We start from the raw sequence: 16572 nt of genomic DNA on the forward strand, positions 1-16572 counted from the left end.
TCAGCGTGTTTTCGCGGAACACCAAAAAAAGTAAACCGTATCATATAAAGAAATGATGAAATGAATAGCTGAATAAGAAAAATCATCGTGAATATCACATCGACATTAGTTTTCAGGACAAATTAAAGTTGGCCTGTATTGATCGATTACTTTCACTAATTGCGGAGCTTCTATAAGCTAGATAAGGCAGTAAAATGGAACACAGGTGTCTCAGCCACTAGCCGTCTTCGCTAGAGAAGCGGCGAAGTCAGTTTTTTTTTTTTTTGGGGGGGGGGGGGGGGTGCTGTTCCCGGAGGCTAAGCTACGTTGCCTTTCACTTCCGAACTTTGATCATGGATTTCTTTTGGACCTTCGCGTCACGAATTTGAATCGCGTAGGGGGGGGGGGGGGGATAAATACTTCATTTTTAAACCGAATTTCGCAATGATAAACGATTTTTTCGCCGTGGAGCAAACATCAATATAGCCAGAAAAACCACACAGCCCAATTTCACTTTAAAGAGAAAGCCATGGAGTTTTTTCCTCAGTGTGGGAATTTCTTTTAGTGCGCACTGTACAGTCCATGCAGGTTACTGAAGCGCCCCTAAGGGTTCGTATTGCCTGTAACCTTTTCTCTACATTGTATCCACAGAAAATGCTGCAGTTACTGGAAGCCCTTCCCCGCAACAGTTCGGTTGTGCTCCATTCCACATCTAATGTTGCAATAACCACAAGACCTCCCCAGAACTGGGATAATGCTGTCATGAGCTGTTTAAGTGGAAAAAAAGTCGATGAACAATTCAGCACGTGCATTGAGAGAAATTCTTTGTGCAATGAATGACAGCGTAAATCACGCATTTTCCATTAAAATGTTCAGTGTGCATGGTGTTTACGACTTAGTCGCAATTCTCGCTTCTAGCTAAACGCAAGAAAAAAAAACAGAAAAAACAAGGCATCTTCAATTTACACACAGAAAAACCTTTCTTATTTATATTCTTGATACAAAATTACCGGGGCTCTTAAAGAACTTACGGCCAGTGACGCGAAAGCATGCCAATTTTAATCTCATTGTATTCTGATTCCATTATGATTCCTTTCCAATTCTACTCCAATTTGAATCAAATCCTATTCCAATGCCATTCTAATTTTGTTGCAATCCTAGTTCTACTCCATTCCTTTGAAGGCGGTGCAGTTGTGACTACAAGCACTGACTATTACTTATTAACGTTCCATATTTTCCCACCTTTGATGACGTCACACCATTTCGACCAATCGTGACATTTCTAACGCCATTTTTTGGGAGACGCTGGGTTTTCATGTCGATTGCCATGTAATACCTAATGCTTCCGCATTAATTAAAATTCCGATATCCGTGCCTTTCTTGACTGTGTTGACGTTTTTTAGGTAACAAATGAAATTTTCTCTATTGATAAAAAACTATATCAATGGTTGCAATTCATTTTTCTCGTCACTGCGGTTAAAGCTAGCGACGCAGGTGATAATGCTGTGAGTTTTGGCGTTTGCTCTATCTTCTACATTTAGTTTGTGTTTTAGATTTTCGTATATGCCCAGGGTGAACACGATTTAGGGATTGAAATAAAAATTGCAGCGGTTTAAGTTTGGTTAAACTGAGTAGTCGCGATAGATTCATGTGGTTGCGCCAGGCAAAGCATTAAGTTATGCTATATGGTTATATTTCGTAACACTTTTATTAAACTGTTGTTGAAGCAGCCAGTCTCCTGCGGTCGTGCGCCGGTTCACGTCTTTCTCATCGTCCGGCTCCAGCACGTGGCTCTGGCCGAGGCGCACCGCCGCACCTCCGTTTGTACTTGAGTTTGATGTCAGTGATCACGTGGTTAGATCACGTGGTCATGTTGCACACACGCCGAAGCCTGGCTTTACCTGGCAGAGTGAATTATTCAGGCAAGGTTCGTAAGAGGTTCATATTTCTTTAGAGTAGGCACTTTGTCGTTTGAAAGTAGTTTTCCATCAATCAAGGCTGATATTAATTCGTTCTCCCTATATCCTCCATGTGGGAACATAGATGGTGCACTAACTTCGTTGAGTTTATTTCGGCATCGAACAGTTACAAGTTCGCGGGTGAGCTTAACTGGGAGGTGGCGTAAGGTGCCTTGCGTTACGACGGACACGCTTGCACTTAGCTGTCCACTTTTTATGAAGTCTTCATATCGGTCCAGAGATTACGTCCACATTGCAATGTTCTGATCCAACTGTGCACAATGCTACGTGTGAGTAGTTAAACTGAAAATCCATATCAAAGTTAGATTCCCTACAGTATTAATTCACCCCGCCCAAGGGTACGAAACATATACACAGTTTAGAACAGCACTCAGAGCACGGCAGTTGTGAACTATAGCGAAAAGATTCTTTTTAGATCCCAGCCAACTGATTAATGCTTTCCGGGTGATCGAACGATTGAAACTGGCAACTTATGGTGACCGATTAACGTCATCATTATAAGCACCCACAAACCCCTTCTCTTGGAATCCACTACCTAACAATATGAGACCATTTTTTATCTTCTCTTTGCATTACATATCCTCTACATGTGCATTCTTAGTGATTTCAGCTAGGATATCAACTCGTGTTCGTTCCCTCACTGCTGTGTTTCATCTCTTAACTTTACACCCATCGTATTCCTAGCCATAACGCTATGCGTTGTCTGCAGTTTATCTCAAGCTCTTTTGTCATCCTCGAAGTACCTGCCCCATAATTGAGCAAAGGCAGTACGCAACTATAACAACCCTGCAGAGATATTCGTACGCAGCCATTCTCGACCTCAGTATCTGCCAGATTCGCTGCACCTATCCTTATTCTCCTGGCTAGCCCACTGTCATTCTTCTACCTGCGCCATCTATCACTTAATACCTATACCAGGATGCATACCTTATTAGGCACGTGCGTTTGTCTGCCTCGGTAATGTTCACTGCCCCGCATCACTGCAGCATTTCAGCTTCGCAACTATACTGGAACGTAGTGGAGAGCTGGAGGTCACGGTTTGCGTATTTATAGGCAAGCCAGTCGCCATTCCTTAGGTAAAGTTGAGAACATGACAGGGAGAAAATCATTCAGGGAAGACGAAAGTAAGTCACACAGTGAGAGACAGAGCATAAAAAATGTATTTCAAGAACACACCGGGTCCATATACCTCTGTGTATGTACATATATAGTTCACATGACTCCACTTCGCCACGTGCGCATGATATGTCACAACGGAAGCAGAAAAAAAAAACACATACACACACGCTGGCCGACAAATCATCGCTTGTCAAAAAGTAGGGTTATAACTCTGGGTAAGTCAAAACAACAAACAATAAATTAAACACAATGTTTTGATGTGACGAGAAAACACACGCACCACCATTTTTAACAAAACTGAACTATCACAGCCGCAAGTGCAAGCGCCTTACGAAGCTTTCCCAACCGGCATAACTACACAGACTCCCCAGAAAACCAAATGCCTGACTTCAGTTAGCGCAGATGGCCGCAAATATTTTGAAGACGTTCTATCTGCGAACGCCTGAAAAGAAAGCTCGAAATTGAATTCAACAGGTAGTGAGGCTCCTGCGCGGTTCAGAGTATGCAGCCCAACTGAAGTCAAGAGTTTGATTTTTGTATGTGCTCTTGCACACTAACAAACAATAAGGCCGTGATTACAGAAGGTGTGGTTTTCTAGATACATCAAGGGCCACATCACAAGCACGCCATTGCACACACAGATATTTTGGCAGAATATAGATATCAAAAACTTACGCCGAGAATTGCACAAAACTATGGTCATTTAAAAAGAAACATTGAAGGGTGATACCACGGAAGAAAAAATATCCGGAGCCAGTGGAGCCAGTTCAGTTAGAACCACGCACAAATTACATCCGCACTAAATGCACAGACTTTAGATAGCGACAGCATAGATATTCCTGCTGTTCGCAAAAGTTCAACATCGCGCAGACAGTTTGAGAAATCTCATGTGCCTACATTGCAAAAGTCCTGGCTTCATACAAGTGATTTCGTACCTTTTCTGTTTAACGTCGTTTGCACGTTCTGTAGTATTAGTAAGCCACTTTGGGATATTACATTCATTAGACGCATTTCTGGAAACATTTGCAAGAAATAAGCCTCCTCAATGTGCAATTCCTTATGCAACAAGGCCACGAAAAAAACAAGAAGGTGGAAAAAAGAGTAACTCTCAGATGAAGTACTCCAAAACCACTTTGCATCAACCATAATTAATTGAGGTACTCATAACCCTGAGGCTCAATCAAGTGAAAAATGAACGAGTGGACCTCGCAAAGTACCAAATAGCCACTGCTTTCTTTCTGATAAAGTCAATCACATATATACGTTTTCGACAGACGCTTGCAGCCGATGCAGCGTAACTTCAAAGCAGAACATAGCAAATGATATGGTGGCATGTTGGACATTCTGTGGCTAGAAGTATGCAGTGGCAATAAATGCAAGGGATGTAGAACAGCGCAGTGAATTGAGACTACGGAGTTGAGAGACAAAGTACCACGCTAAACTGCAACCCTTCCATTGGCACAGCCATATGAAAACAAGTACTCAACGTCGGAACAGGAAGAGAAGGGAAGGTTGCTGCACAAGTAGTTCTGTAGGTACGGTGTACGCATTTTCATTGCGTATGTATGACTAAATGTAAGTCCACGCTATGCGTTATCTGTTCACTCCATTGTCCCCATTTCATGCACTGTTCTATGTCTCAGTCAAGTACAAACTATCCCACATCTTCACACAAACCAGTAAATGCCTTCCACCACTACGGGCAGTAATGGATTTAGCTAGAGCAAGGTGCAGCACAGTGCTCTGGAAGCATCACCCATAAAATGGCTACACTTGGTCCTGCTATCGACAATTGCACACTACCGGCCCCGCCACTGAACACACACATACAAACACAGAAACTTACGTCACAACGACCCGTGCCACCAATCTTTAATGGAGTGTTCGCCCACATGGAGCAGCGCTGACGCGTTTCAATGTGCTGGCAGATGACAAGAAACAAAAGAAAATAGAAAATAATCTCAATGCAAGATTTGTCTTCCATCTAAGGAACCGTAACACACACCCAAATCAAGGTGTAATGCAAAGAATGACATGGTACCCCTGAAATATTTCTTTTCCTACTTTACTGAAGAGATCGATATGCTTTGTCATTTTAAACTCTTTACTAAGCTTGCGTCTTGGACTAGATGCATGCCATGGCTCAATGCTCCTGTGTGAACGACGTGATACACTGAAAATACTACTGGAATATGATATGTTGCACAGAGCCAGCTGGGAGCAGACTTGAGAAATATGCCTCATGCTGATCTTTACAGCAACCAAAATGCCTGAATAATCACTCTTGATATGATAAAATATGTGCTCCACAGCACTACGAGATCATCTTGCATACACGTCGTTGCTTTGATATGACTGGAAAAGCTAAATAAACAGGTACTCTCGAAGTGATCAGTGTAAATGCCTAACGACCGCTTCTTATGAGGCATATTTTTGATGTTGCACGTTCAAAAATATAAAGCTTCTTCGGGGCTTTTATGAAACAAAATAGTTGTAAATGATGGAGTTAAAAGTTCTTCAGCCCATTTAGAACTGCCGCAGTTCTGATGCTAGAGAAGAATATCTTAAACAACACACTGCAGTACTGGAGCTGTCTTTGAGCTCATAAATCATTAAATGCTCATCACTCTCCACTACCAATGCTTCAGTATAGCGCAAATATGCATTTAAAGAAATCGTAACCTCAGCGCCCGTGTATCTATGAAGCTTCCTTGCATAATGATGCTTGCTGGTAAATTGAAATCAAGAATTTTTTTTTGACTAGAAACAATGTAAAAATCTGCGTACAGATCTTCAGTTTATGGAAGCGCAACTAGTATTACAAATCTCCAGTTTACGGAAGAACAACTAGTGATGTGATCAGTGGAAATGACCACAGGCCACTTCTAGCAAAGCAAATATATTTTTTTCTAAAGTAAATATGAAAGTTAAAAAATGTTAAAGGACCTTTGCAGCTTTGACCTAATGACAAATAGCGTAAATAATGCAGTTGAGGGTTCCATAGGATACAAAGGTTACAGGCTGAGCAATAGTAAATTTAAAAAAATATTTTTTGAGATACAATAAATAAACCACCTTGGAAAACTGTGAAGTGTCTAACTCATTGCAGTTTGAGGAAAAATCAGGTCCTGCTTTTCCACCCTGTAGCAGAGGAGAGAAAGTTTTATGAGAATATATATGTTTCTGACTTCTCAGATGTATTCATCTATTACTAAGGCAACCAAATAAACTTTTAGCAAGAAACTTATACTGGTGGTTTGTTAGCATTATGCACTTACAAAGCATCAACACATTTTGAGCTGCTGCGTCTTTGCGCCTCCAATGGAAAATTCTTGCCCTGAAATCGTCAGCTTTTAACTTTGAATATGCAACCACATTGTTGCATGAGGAATGTGACTAAGTGGAGTGTAAAATCAGGTGACTAGGTGCAGACTTAGGCCTTCTCTAGTGAAAAAATGTATGCACTGATTGGGCAGATTACTATTACTAAATAGAATGATGCCAACATGTCAGTGCACAGTGCATTGATAAAATCATTCTCACTAAAATAAAGCGATATGATAAACAGCATGCCGCCAGCAAATAGGTCTCTCTGTGGGCTAGCTTAAAATGGAATGTTGAAATGAAGATCTCCAGCACTTGTTACATGCCTGTCTCGAAACCGTAAGAGTCAAGCACATTAGTTTTCTTCCTGGTTCCTTGATACCTTAAACCAGGATCTATTCGAAGCCCATAGGGGAGGGAAGGGAATACGTCATGTTATAATACCTCATCTGGTTCAGTGAAAGTTCCAAACACACAGATTTCAAGACATACAAACACGGCAGCACACGGTGTGTCTCCAGATTGAACACCCTCATTCAGAAGCACAGAAACACAGTTTTAAAAATAAAGGATGTGGCTTCATACATTCAGCCTGATCAGATACATCATATGCTTCTTTTCTCCTGTAACAAAAAGTAACCACAAATGCCATGACACATCAACAGATTTGAAACATCGCAGCACGCTCTCACAACTAATGTCTATGATGCAATCTGCCCATGACATTCCCCTTAGATACGCTTTGCAAGTCTAGACCAATACATGGTAGATCCAGCACAAGAGTTGAAAGGCTGTCCAGTCAACGTGACTTGGAGCAGAGCTGGGTCACTTAAGGATACAGATTTAAGGCTGCTGTTATAATAAAACCTGGTTTACACGGAATCCCAGTGAATAGCAGCAGATGACTTCTATGCCATGCACACGGTCTTCTGACCAGCTTATGCTACTTTAGTCAACTCTCTGTGAGATATGTCTATGAAAAAAAGAGGGCAAAAGATGACACCTCAAACTGTACAGAGTATACAAGGTCTGTTTGACTAGATGCCTCAAGATATGGTTACTGAGATATGACTTGCTTCTTTCCTCTCCAGTCTTGCGAGACTTTTGTGGAAAGAACGAGCGGTAAAACTAATGCGAGTACAAAGTCGCGATACCTGCGCCACCTAACGCTGGCATTCTACACTGGGTCCCCGCTAGCTCTGGATATGAACAGTGAAGGCAGTGGTCTTAAATTTTACAAAGCCAGGTCGCTGGTAATCTGTACATGTGTTGTTTGTTGCCGTCGGTCGGCCTGGTCACATCACAATCGCTTTTTCCGTTGCACTCTGAGGCTGGTCTCAGGCGGCGAGAAAAAGATTTGGACCCGCGGTGCGTCTGACATCGGCTTCTGTTGTGCTCGGTTCGGCTGGTGTCGGCTATGCAAGCATCTTTCCGGTACCGTTTAACAGAAGTCGACGCAAAATATCAACGCCGTAAGAGCACAAATAGAATTAAACAGACCTGAGAACATAACCGTACATCTGTACTCGGCAAAGGTTCAAGAAATACTCAACAAACCTGAAGACAACTTCAAATGCTGCCAGGTTTTAAACAACAGTCTAAATTCTATGAACAAACAATTAGAACCTCACTGATATGAGTGGAGCACTGAATCCACCAAATTATATACCAACATACATAACCACAGTGAATCTATGCCACAAAATGGAACCGGGTGCATCGTGGCACAAAGTGCCATTCAACGGACGCCGCACCTGAACACCTATACCGAGAAGAGTGTGTCGAGTTACTCGCCGACTGCCAACGCGACACAACCAACACGAATAGGTGGGTCAGTTGGGCCGCCGCTCCAATGCCACAAGGAGGTTAATAGGCGACGTACCTCCCGCAGGAAACAGCGGTCGCTTTCTATCAGGTCCCTGGTACAAGAAATGCAATTCCCTCCAAGCAGCCCACTGTCAGTCATCAATCCTTCTTCCTTAAACTTCTGTCTCAGTTCTGCTGGAGGAGCAACTGTTCCAGCTCGTCAGCGGAGCGCAGAAGGAACGCAGCCGACTCTCGGTAGCCCGCAATCAGCTGCTTCACGGCGTTCACCTCAGTGGGGTTGAGCGAGTACTTCAGCGCCACGGCCGGCCGGTCCACGCCATTGCACTTCTTCACGCTCAGGTCCGTCGGGCTATTGCACGACGCCGGCGAAGAAACGACATTGGAACCAGGACCCGTGGTGCTCGCAACGTGCCTGTGGTGCACGCTGTAGTGATGGCCGTTGGCGGCGACGGCCATCGACGTCACCGGACTAAGGCCGTTGGTGGCAGCCGCAGTCACAACGTTGTTGAGGTTGTTGTTGAAACACTTGTGGTGGTGGTGGGTGTGCGTGTGGGGGCTCGCGCCGTTCACGAAGCTCGTCACCGGGGACGACGAAGATGAAGACGTGACCATGGCGGGGGAGGTGAGAATGGTGCCATTGGACGAGACCGAAGGAGGGTTCGTCGACGCCGTCGTGAAGTGCTGGTGAAATTGCTGGTGGTGGTGATGGTGCATGTGGAAAGGGCACACCGTGGTCACCTCTACGCCGGATGTCGTTATGGCACTGTTGTTGGTGCTGTTCAGTGTCGATGACCCGACGCTGACGGCGGACAGGGCTGTGCTTGCGGGTAGAAGCCCGTTGGCAGAGGAAGTAACAATGGGCGCAGTCAACCGGCTTATCAGCTGGCTGCTGACATTGTTGGTCGAGCTGCTGCTGTTGACCGGGAGAGACGAGGGGATGCTCGACAGCGCGCTGCCGCTGGTTCCTCCCACGCTCACGGTCACGTGGTAGCCGGGCGTCGCGGATCGTCCAGGTACATCCAGCTCCATCTGGATTAAGAAAAGATAGGCGAATAGCAGTTTCCTTCAACATGAATTCTCCAATGGGTACTATGCTATATTTGCTCTCTAAAATTAAATATCACGAAGTAGGAAATCAAGAAGACGTTTGGGCTCGTTTGTAGTGTGTAACGCAACAAAGAAATAACGACGTACAAAGCAGGCGGACGCAGACAAGCACCTGTCTGCGTCTGCTCCCTTTATCCACCGTCCCTTCTGTGTTACGGCCAATCTGGTAAGTTTTATAGCCACAGCATTTGAAAAACTAAGGTGCATGCTCAACCATCACCTGCGGCCAGCTTTCGGAGGCTAGCAGATGAAGTTAGGCGCTGTCTATGAACTATACCATGCCAGCTACCACACGCGCCCTGTAACTTTTGGGCAACCGAGTGGTTCAGCCGAATGAGACTAATCACGTGACATTCAGAAGACCCGTTGCTCCTCTCTTGCGGCATCTGATATACCGGTTTTTAATCCACGATGCGCTACCACCACCAATTCGTAGAGCGCCAAATTTTGAGCCAAAGAGCGTGCCACATTTTAGAGCGGAGGACAAAGTGAGCTTTTATAACTCTATGCAGACGTTGCAAGTTCCGCCCTCTTCTAATCAAGTTTAGCTTTCAGAGATTCTGCGTATCTGGCAACGAAATAGCAAAAGAGAAAAGGAGACCGAACGAGACAATTGATAAACAGAATGCAGGCGACGCTATTAGACAGTTATTAGTCAGAGTGCCGCAAAGAAAACAACAAAGTGAGGCGCAGGTCATCGTACAAAGCAACTAAAAACGGAAACAAGAAGCAAGCATGTTTGTGCATTTTTAAGCGCGCTGTCTGCCTGTGCGGGCAAGAGGACATCGTTCAGAAACTTGTGTACGAATTTTAGAGTGGGTGCAACAGAATATACCCGGGGCTCTATTCCCACATTAGTCACCCGAGGAAATTCGGAATTTGTGCCCTTCGCTACACGCTCCGGTGCCTGCCTTAATCTAACGTCCTCAGCGAGCTTCACCAGGGCAGTGGAGGACCTACCGGCAACGGCTGAAGCCCGAGCCGCATCCTCTTGGCGTTGTTGGTCTCGTTCTCGCAAGCAGATGCCAGAATCTGCTCGGCAAGTGGAGACGTCAGATGGGGAACCGCCGTGCGACCCTATGCGGTGGGAGAGTTAAGACGAACGGTCACAAGGCAAGTCCCCCACCCAGACAGAACTGTCACTGTGTCCTCAGCACTAGCAGATGTATGGAACTACACCGAACCTACGACCGCTGGCTGCTGGTGTTGCCGGTACTAAGCAGACTAATAAGCCTTCCAGCCTCTCCTCCAGTGAGCCCCGCACTGTATATAACGTGTCAAGGGTGAGGGACAGAAAACAACGTTGCTTTTGAACCCAGCTGACCAGCGCTTCTTTCAAGATGGGTTCTTCTTCTTCTTCTCCTCCTTAGTAAGCATGGCACATACCCACGCAAGGGGATTGGCCAAGGTTCAGTAGATAATTCCAATGAGGTATTTGCGCGGGGAAAAATAGGCGTGAGAAGACTAAATCAATATAAAAATTGGAACAGTCAAATGAATTAAAGAAATATTAATTACCAGGAAAAGAATCGAGCATTTTTGGACACGCGACAAAATTTTGTATACAGCTAACAAGGTAATCGATCAGTTGCACTTACGTAATCATGAGTTCGCTTACTCTCTTTGTGTTGATGATGGTGATGACCTCAGTCTTATCTTCTGCTTTAACATCTGCAGTGCCTTCCAGCGATTTCTCTGCCTATATATCCGCGGTCAGTAAGGGAGCGTTGTATGAAAAACCGCCAGTAAAATGAAGAAGTAAGTGAAATATAGGGTAATCTAACGCATGCCAAAAAAGAAAAAAATTACTCAGAATTCAAGAACATCACCTAGCAATGAACGCAATTAGGCTGCTGCTGATGATGATAATAATCAATAAGGGAAGACTAAACAATCAGTTGAAATTCACAAAAAGCTCCACCCGGATCTTTTTGACAACAAATGGATCTTCGTGATTAGAAACGGATCTTGGTGGGACGAGGCCCTGTGAGCCGATGCTACGCCTTTAGCCTCTGCCCCTCATAAGCAAATGCCTAGGAAACCACTAAAAAAAAGCAGGACAGAAAGAAAGAAAGAGTGAAGGAAGAGAAAACGAAAATAAAGAAAAGCATAAAATGCTGGCTTGAAAACGGTTGTAAACTGAAGTAGCGGCAGAAGGAGCATGTGTGACACACTTCATCGAAGCAGACCACTCACGCGCCCCTCATTTAAGCAAGGCCCCTAATAGTCCCCGTTTTCGAAACAAATTTGCCTGGAATATGCCTGTTGTGAATGCGCAATAAATACTACATTATGCGTGCTCTGGCTTTGGATACGGATGCAAGCAATCTTAAGGAATGCTTTTATAGGGGCGCAGGTACAGCGCTCATCAAAAGTCCTCGGCCCATAGGCGGCTGAGCATGACCTGGACCTTCGAAAGTGGATTTACAGCAAAGGTTAACAGCCGCAGCGCGTTAATCTCCTGGAGAGAGAGAGGAAGAAAGAGAGACACTCACGTCCCACCCGTTGAGGTCGCGCGTGCGCTTGGTGCGCCGGCAGGACTTGAGGTAGGTGCGGATGCGCTTGCGGGCGCGCTCGGCGAACTCGGGGAACTGGCGGCCGCACGAGTCGATGATGGCCTGGATCTTCTCCTTGGGCTGCCGCGAGATGGGCACCATGCGGTCCAGGTTCTCGTCCACGAACAGCCGCACGAACATCTGTGCGGGTGGCGACGCAAGCGAGAACCTCTCAAAAAACCACCGCAGCTTTTTAATTCATCATCATCACCATCAACCTGGCTACTACCACTGCAGGGCAAAGGCCTCTCCCATGTCATCAACCTCACTACTACCACTGCAGGGCAAAGGCCTCTCCCATGTCCCTCCAATGGGAGAGGCCTTTGCCCTGCAGTCGGCAGAAACGTGGAGGCTACCGAAAAGGATTCAGTTTAAGTTAAAGACAACACAGCGAGGTATGGAAAGAAAAATGATAGGTGTAACGTTGAGAGACCGGAAGCAGGCAGAGTGTGTGAGGGAACAAACGCGGGTTAATGACATCCTAGTCGAAATCAAAAGGAAGCAATGGGTTCGAGCAGGGCATGTAATGCGAAGCCAAGATAACCGCTGGTCCTTAAGGATAACGGAGTCGATTCCAAGAGAAGGCAAGTGCAGCAGAGGGCGGCAGAAAGTTAGGTTGGCGGATGAGCTTAAGAAGTTTGCGGGACTGCAGTGGTCGCAGCTGGCAAAGGTCAGGGTTAATTGGAGAGATGCGAGAGGGGCCTTTGCCCTGCAGAGGGCGTAGTCAGGTTGATGATGATGATATGGAAACAACACTACCGGTAGGAAAGGTTACATAAGATACACTGACCCTTCAAGAATAATTCGCGCATGTGAGCGTGTAGGTGTGCATTTATGAGGTGGGAGGCATCACCTTGAGAAAGGGTGAAACGTCCAGCAGCTAGCTTTTGTATGTGATTATTAATTTTCCAATTAATTCTTTGTTATGAAGAAAGCTTTCAGTAAACACGTGTGATCCCAGCTGTACGGTTCTATCAGGTCCCATATACGGCCTAAAAATATAGGTCAATAGGACTCAAGTAACGCACCACGAGGGTTTCAGTCTTTCAAGAGGTCTCGCAAAGGCCGCCCACAACGGGAGCGAAGGCACTCACGTTGAACGCCTTGAGGCGCTCGGGGTCGTAGGAGCTGATGTCGAGCTTGTCCTGCTCATCATCATCGTCCTCCTCGTCTAGGTCCTCCTTGGTGCCCGCCGACAGGTCGTCGGGCTCGCCGCTGGCGCCGCCGCCCGCAGGAGGGCTCTGTGCTCGCGGACAGGACAGAAAGAGAGGGGGTGGGGGTGAGAACGGGGGAGTGCGCACTTACTGCTGAACTACTTGGTCGCAGCAGTTGGACGGCTAAGGGCTTGTTTTACAAACAGGAAGCGGTGTTAGCTTTAGCGAGCATACCGTACCTAGATGTGCAAGCCATTACCTGGAACAAGGTTGCGGGTACGACGGCGGTTCGTAACCACGCCGCCACCGCGATGTGCCGAGCAGTATGCACAGCTCGCATCGATGACATATAGCGGCCGCATTTCTTGTCCGTTACAAAAATTTCTTTAGACAGTCTATAGGCTGTCCATAGACTTCTGTCTATATAAGGTCTATAGACTGTCTGTAGACAAACAGTAGAGAACAGTCTATAAACCTTTTCGCGGCCCTCGTTTTTCTGGGCTGTGTGGAGAACGTGGGGGAGCTAAATCCTCAACTCTTTTCTGTGCTACCAGCAGAGCCCTGTGCCCAATATGGCGGCGCCCGTGGACATGTTTGTGAAAAGGTCTATGGGCAATAGAAATCCTATACACAAATTACAGATTTATGGCCATACACTTTTAGCAGACTTTTATCTATAGACTCTCTATATACCATTTTTTAAAGGGGTGGACCAAGACCACGGTGAAAGTTTGCGGACATATCTATATCTAGTCCCGTTTATTGCTAGCTGCTCTTATCGGGACTAAAAAACCTACGCTTGGCCCACATCATGATCCCCTTGACGTGACGTAGGGTAGAAGATAAGAACAGAACAGAAGCGAATCTTCCTAGAATTCTGTAGCGGGCACTTACCGTTCCCCGTTCGGAGAAGCCGTGCTCGCCCGCAGCCGACCCTGCTGCTGCTCCAACGCTGCCGACGAAGCCCCCTGCAATCGAGGATGTGGCCGGCTTGGCCGTCATGTTCAGTGGCTGCTGGGTGTCCATGGCCTCCTCGGCGGACGAGGCTCGGCGGCCGGCCGGCGACGGCGCTTTTGTCGAGGCGGCGCCGTCCTCCGAGCCTCCGGGCGTCGAGGCCGCGTCCGCCATGCACACGTCTCCGCCTTCGCCCCCGGCCTCCTTGGAGTCTAGCGGGGCCGCGTCGGGACTTGCTTCCCCATCGTCGTCGTCGTAGTTGGGCGTGGCCTCATCGTCGCTCAGCTCGTCGCTGCCCAACGTCGAGTCCTGCGGAGTACGCGAGGCCTTAGTACGGGTACGCGTTATGGCGGTTTGCACGGCAGACATTTACGGCGGCATTTTTTACAGCGACAGCTGTTAACGGCACGTTTCTCGGCTCTGAGACGTCGGCGTAACTAAGCGACGCTGATTGGATAGTGTGCAGTGATGTCAGAGCAGCGTGCCACGCTAAGTGGTCCGAACGTCACGAGTGGCTGCAAGTGACGTCACGCACATTTTACCAGAGAAGGCGGAGAATAATTATTAATATACTATCTTATAATTCACCATCGCAAACGAGTGTCCCTGAATCTCGCATTACACCTGGATAACATCGAAGCTCATAATTTTTTTTCATACTCTAACATATCCGGTGTACCACTTATGATGTTCTGCAATTTCTAAAAATATGCTTTTTAAAATGGCAGAGAGCTTTTTAGGGCATAGCACTGTCAGCGGTGCAGCGCATCAGTATACAGCTCTAGGATGAGCTAACTAGTAGACTGGTTAACTAATCATCATCACCAGCCTGACACCCACTGCAGGGCAAAGGCAGCGAGCAATGGAAAGAAAAATGATAGGTGTAATGTTAAGAGACCGAAAGCGGGCAGAGTGGGTGTGAGAACAAACGGGGGTTAATGACATCGTAGTCGAAATCAACTGGAAGAAAATGGGCTTGGGCAGGGCATGTAATGCGAAGCCAAGATAAGCGCTGGTCCTTAGGTAACGGAGTGAATTCCAAGACAAGGCAAGCGTAGCAGGGGGCGGCAGAAGGTTAGGTGGGCGGATGAGATTAAGAAGTTTGCAAGCATAGGTTGGATTAACTAATATTGAGTAGTCAATTTTTCACCAACTACAGTTGTTACTCTTTTTTTAATGATTGGCTTTTAGCCCACCGTAAGGAATATCGATATCAGTATTCAGAAAATTTAGCTCGCAGTTATCCCCGGCAGTAACCACTACATTTGACTTCCGGCCGCCCCAGAGAACGTTTGTCACCACCTGTAATACTCTCCAGCGCACCAATGTATCATAGGTTGTCAGTTCAACGGAATTTAGGTCATGTCTTAATCTTCCTCCAATGTTTAGTTAAAATATGTCGTTGTTAGTGGCTATTTATTATTAAAAATTTAACAATGGAAGGAAAATATGTTGCTAGCCGCGGTATCTGCCTTCAAAACTTGAAGCACCTGCTAAAATCATTTTCGCGGTGCCGATCGATTGCCTGACATAAGCTGCCGTTACAAAAATTTCTTTTCACAGTCTACAGACTGTGCATAGACTTCTGTCTATAAAGCCTATAGACTCTATATAGACAAATCCTATAAATTAGTCTATAGGAAATACAAATCCCATAGACAGTCTACAGACAATCTATAGATTTATGGCCATAAACTTTCAGAAGACTTTTTCAACAGACAGTCTGTAGACTATTACTTGACAAAAAGAAATATATATATATATATAGGAAGGCAATAGACTATAAGAAGTCTGTCGACAGTCTATAGACAATTTTCATAGGGGTGGGGTTCTGAACTGTGTATGAAGCGTCCGAGTAAGCTGTATACAATTGGAGAAACGTGCAGAAAAGAATCTAAGGTAAGAGGTGCTAAGCGCTTCTCGGCGTGCGCAAGTCGTAAACTGAAAAATCACATCATGCGGCAGGTGTTTGATAGGTGGTACACAGCGCGAAAACATCAAGGGCGCCTGAAGTCACTTAAGCCGTCTAGCGTATAATGGGTAAGGACAGCTGAGCCTCTTTAACTACCATCGCACTATATGGTTCACATTTCGTCTAACGCACGCTTCCCTCTCGAGACAGCAGCGATATTTAGAGGAAAAAGGACCGCTGTAATTGAAGCGAAAAGGCCCGCTGTTTTCAGTGCTCACAGGCTGCCTTATAAATGTGTCCACCGAGCGTGCACCATTGTACGCTCAAGCTGGCTGTACCTCAAAACAACACACGACCAAATTTCGCCGACAATAACAACATGGAAGAGTCGTCTAATACGGCTACTTTGGAATCGCTTGGGACATGGACTTCAGCGAAAGAACTATGCTTGCCAGCCCCCAAATGGGCTATACGCGAGCCGGAAATGACGCCGAAACGGTATCCCCAAACAAACAACGCACCGCGAATCTGGCCAGTTGTTTACTTTCGTACGAAGATCAACTATAAACAGGCAGCAGCTTCCAAAGCAAAATGAGATAAAGTCAACTGCGCATTCGAAATACCTTAGAAACGACCGTAACTACGTAAGCAGTATACACATG

At 45.9% G+C, this 16572-nt stretch overlaps 1 protein-coding gene across 2 annotated transcripts in view; it reads right to left on the reverse strand.

The window, feature by feature from the left end:
* Positions 1-3099: 3099 nt before the first annotated feature.
* LOC144107959 (nucleolar protein 4-like) overlaps positions 3100-16572 on the reverse strand; it is a 114581-nt gene continuing 101108 nt past the window's right edge. Inside the window, exons 5-9 of one of the 2 annotated variants that reach the window (XM_077641208.1) lie at positions 13939-14307; positions 12985-13131; positions 11831-12031; positions 10296-10412; positions 3100-9257 (exon numbers count right to left, since the gene is read on the reverse strand). In XM_077641208.1, coding sequence (XP_077497334.1) covers positions 8394-9257; positions 10296-10412; positions 11831-12031; positions 12985-13131; positions 13939-14307 — 1698 coding nt within the window. In that variant the 3' untranslated portion in view covers positions 3100-8393. The remainder of the gene's footprint in view (positions 9258-10295; positions 10413-11830; positions 12032-12984; positions 13132-13938; positions 14308-16572) is intronic. The other variant, XM_077641209.1, reaches the window with a different exon arrangement.

The sequence above is a fragment of the Amblyomma americanum genome, chromosome 10 (assembly GCF_052857255.1).
Source record: "Amblyomma americanum isolate KBUSLIRL-KWMA chromosome 10, ASM5285725v1, whole genome shotgun sequence".
Classification (NCBI taxonomy): Eukaryota; Metazoa; Arthropoda; class Arachnida; order Ixodida; family Ixodidae; genus Amblyomma; species Amblyomma americanum.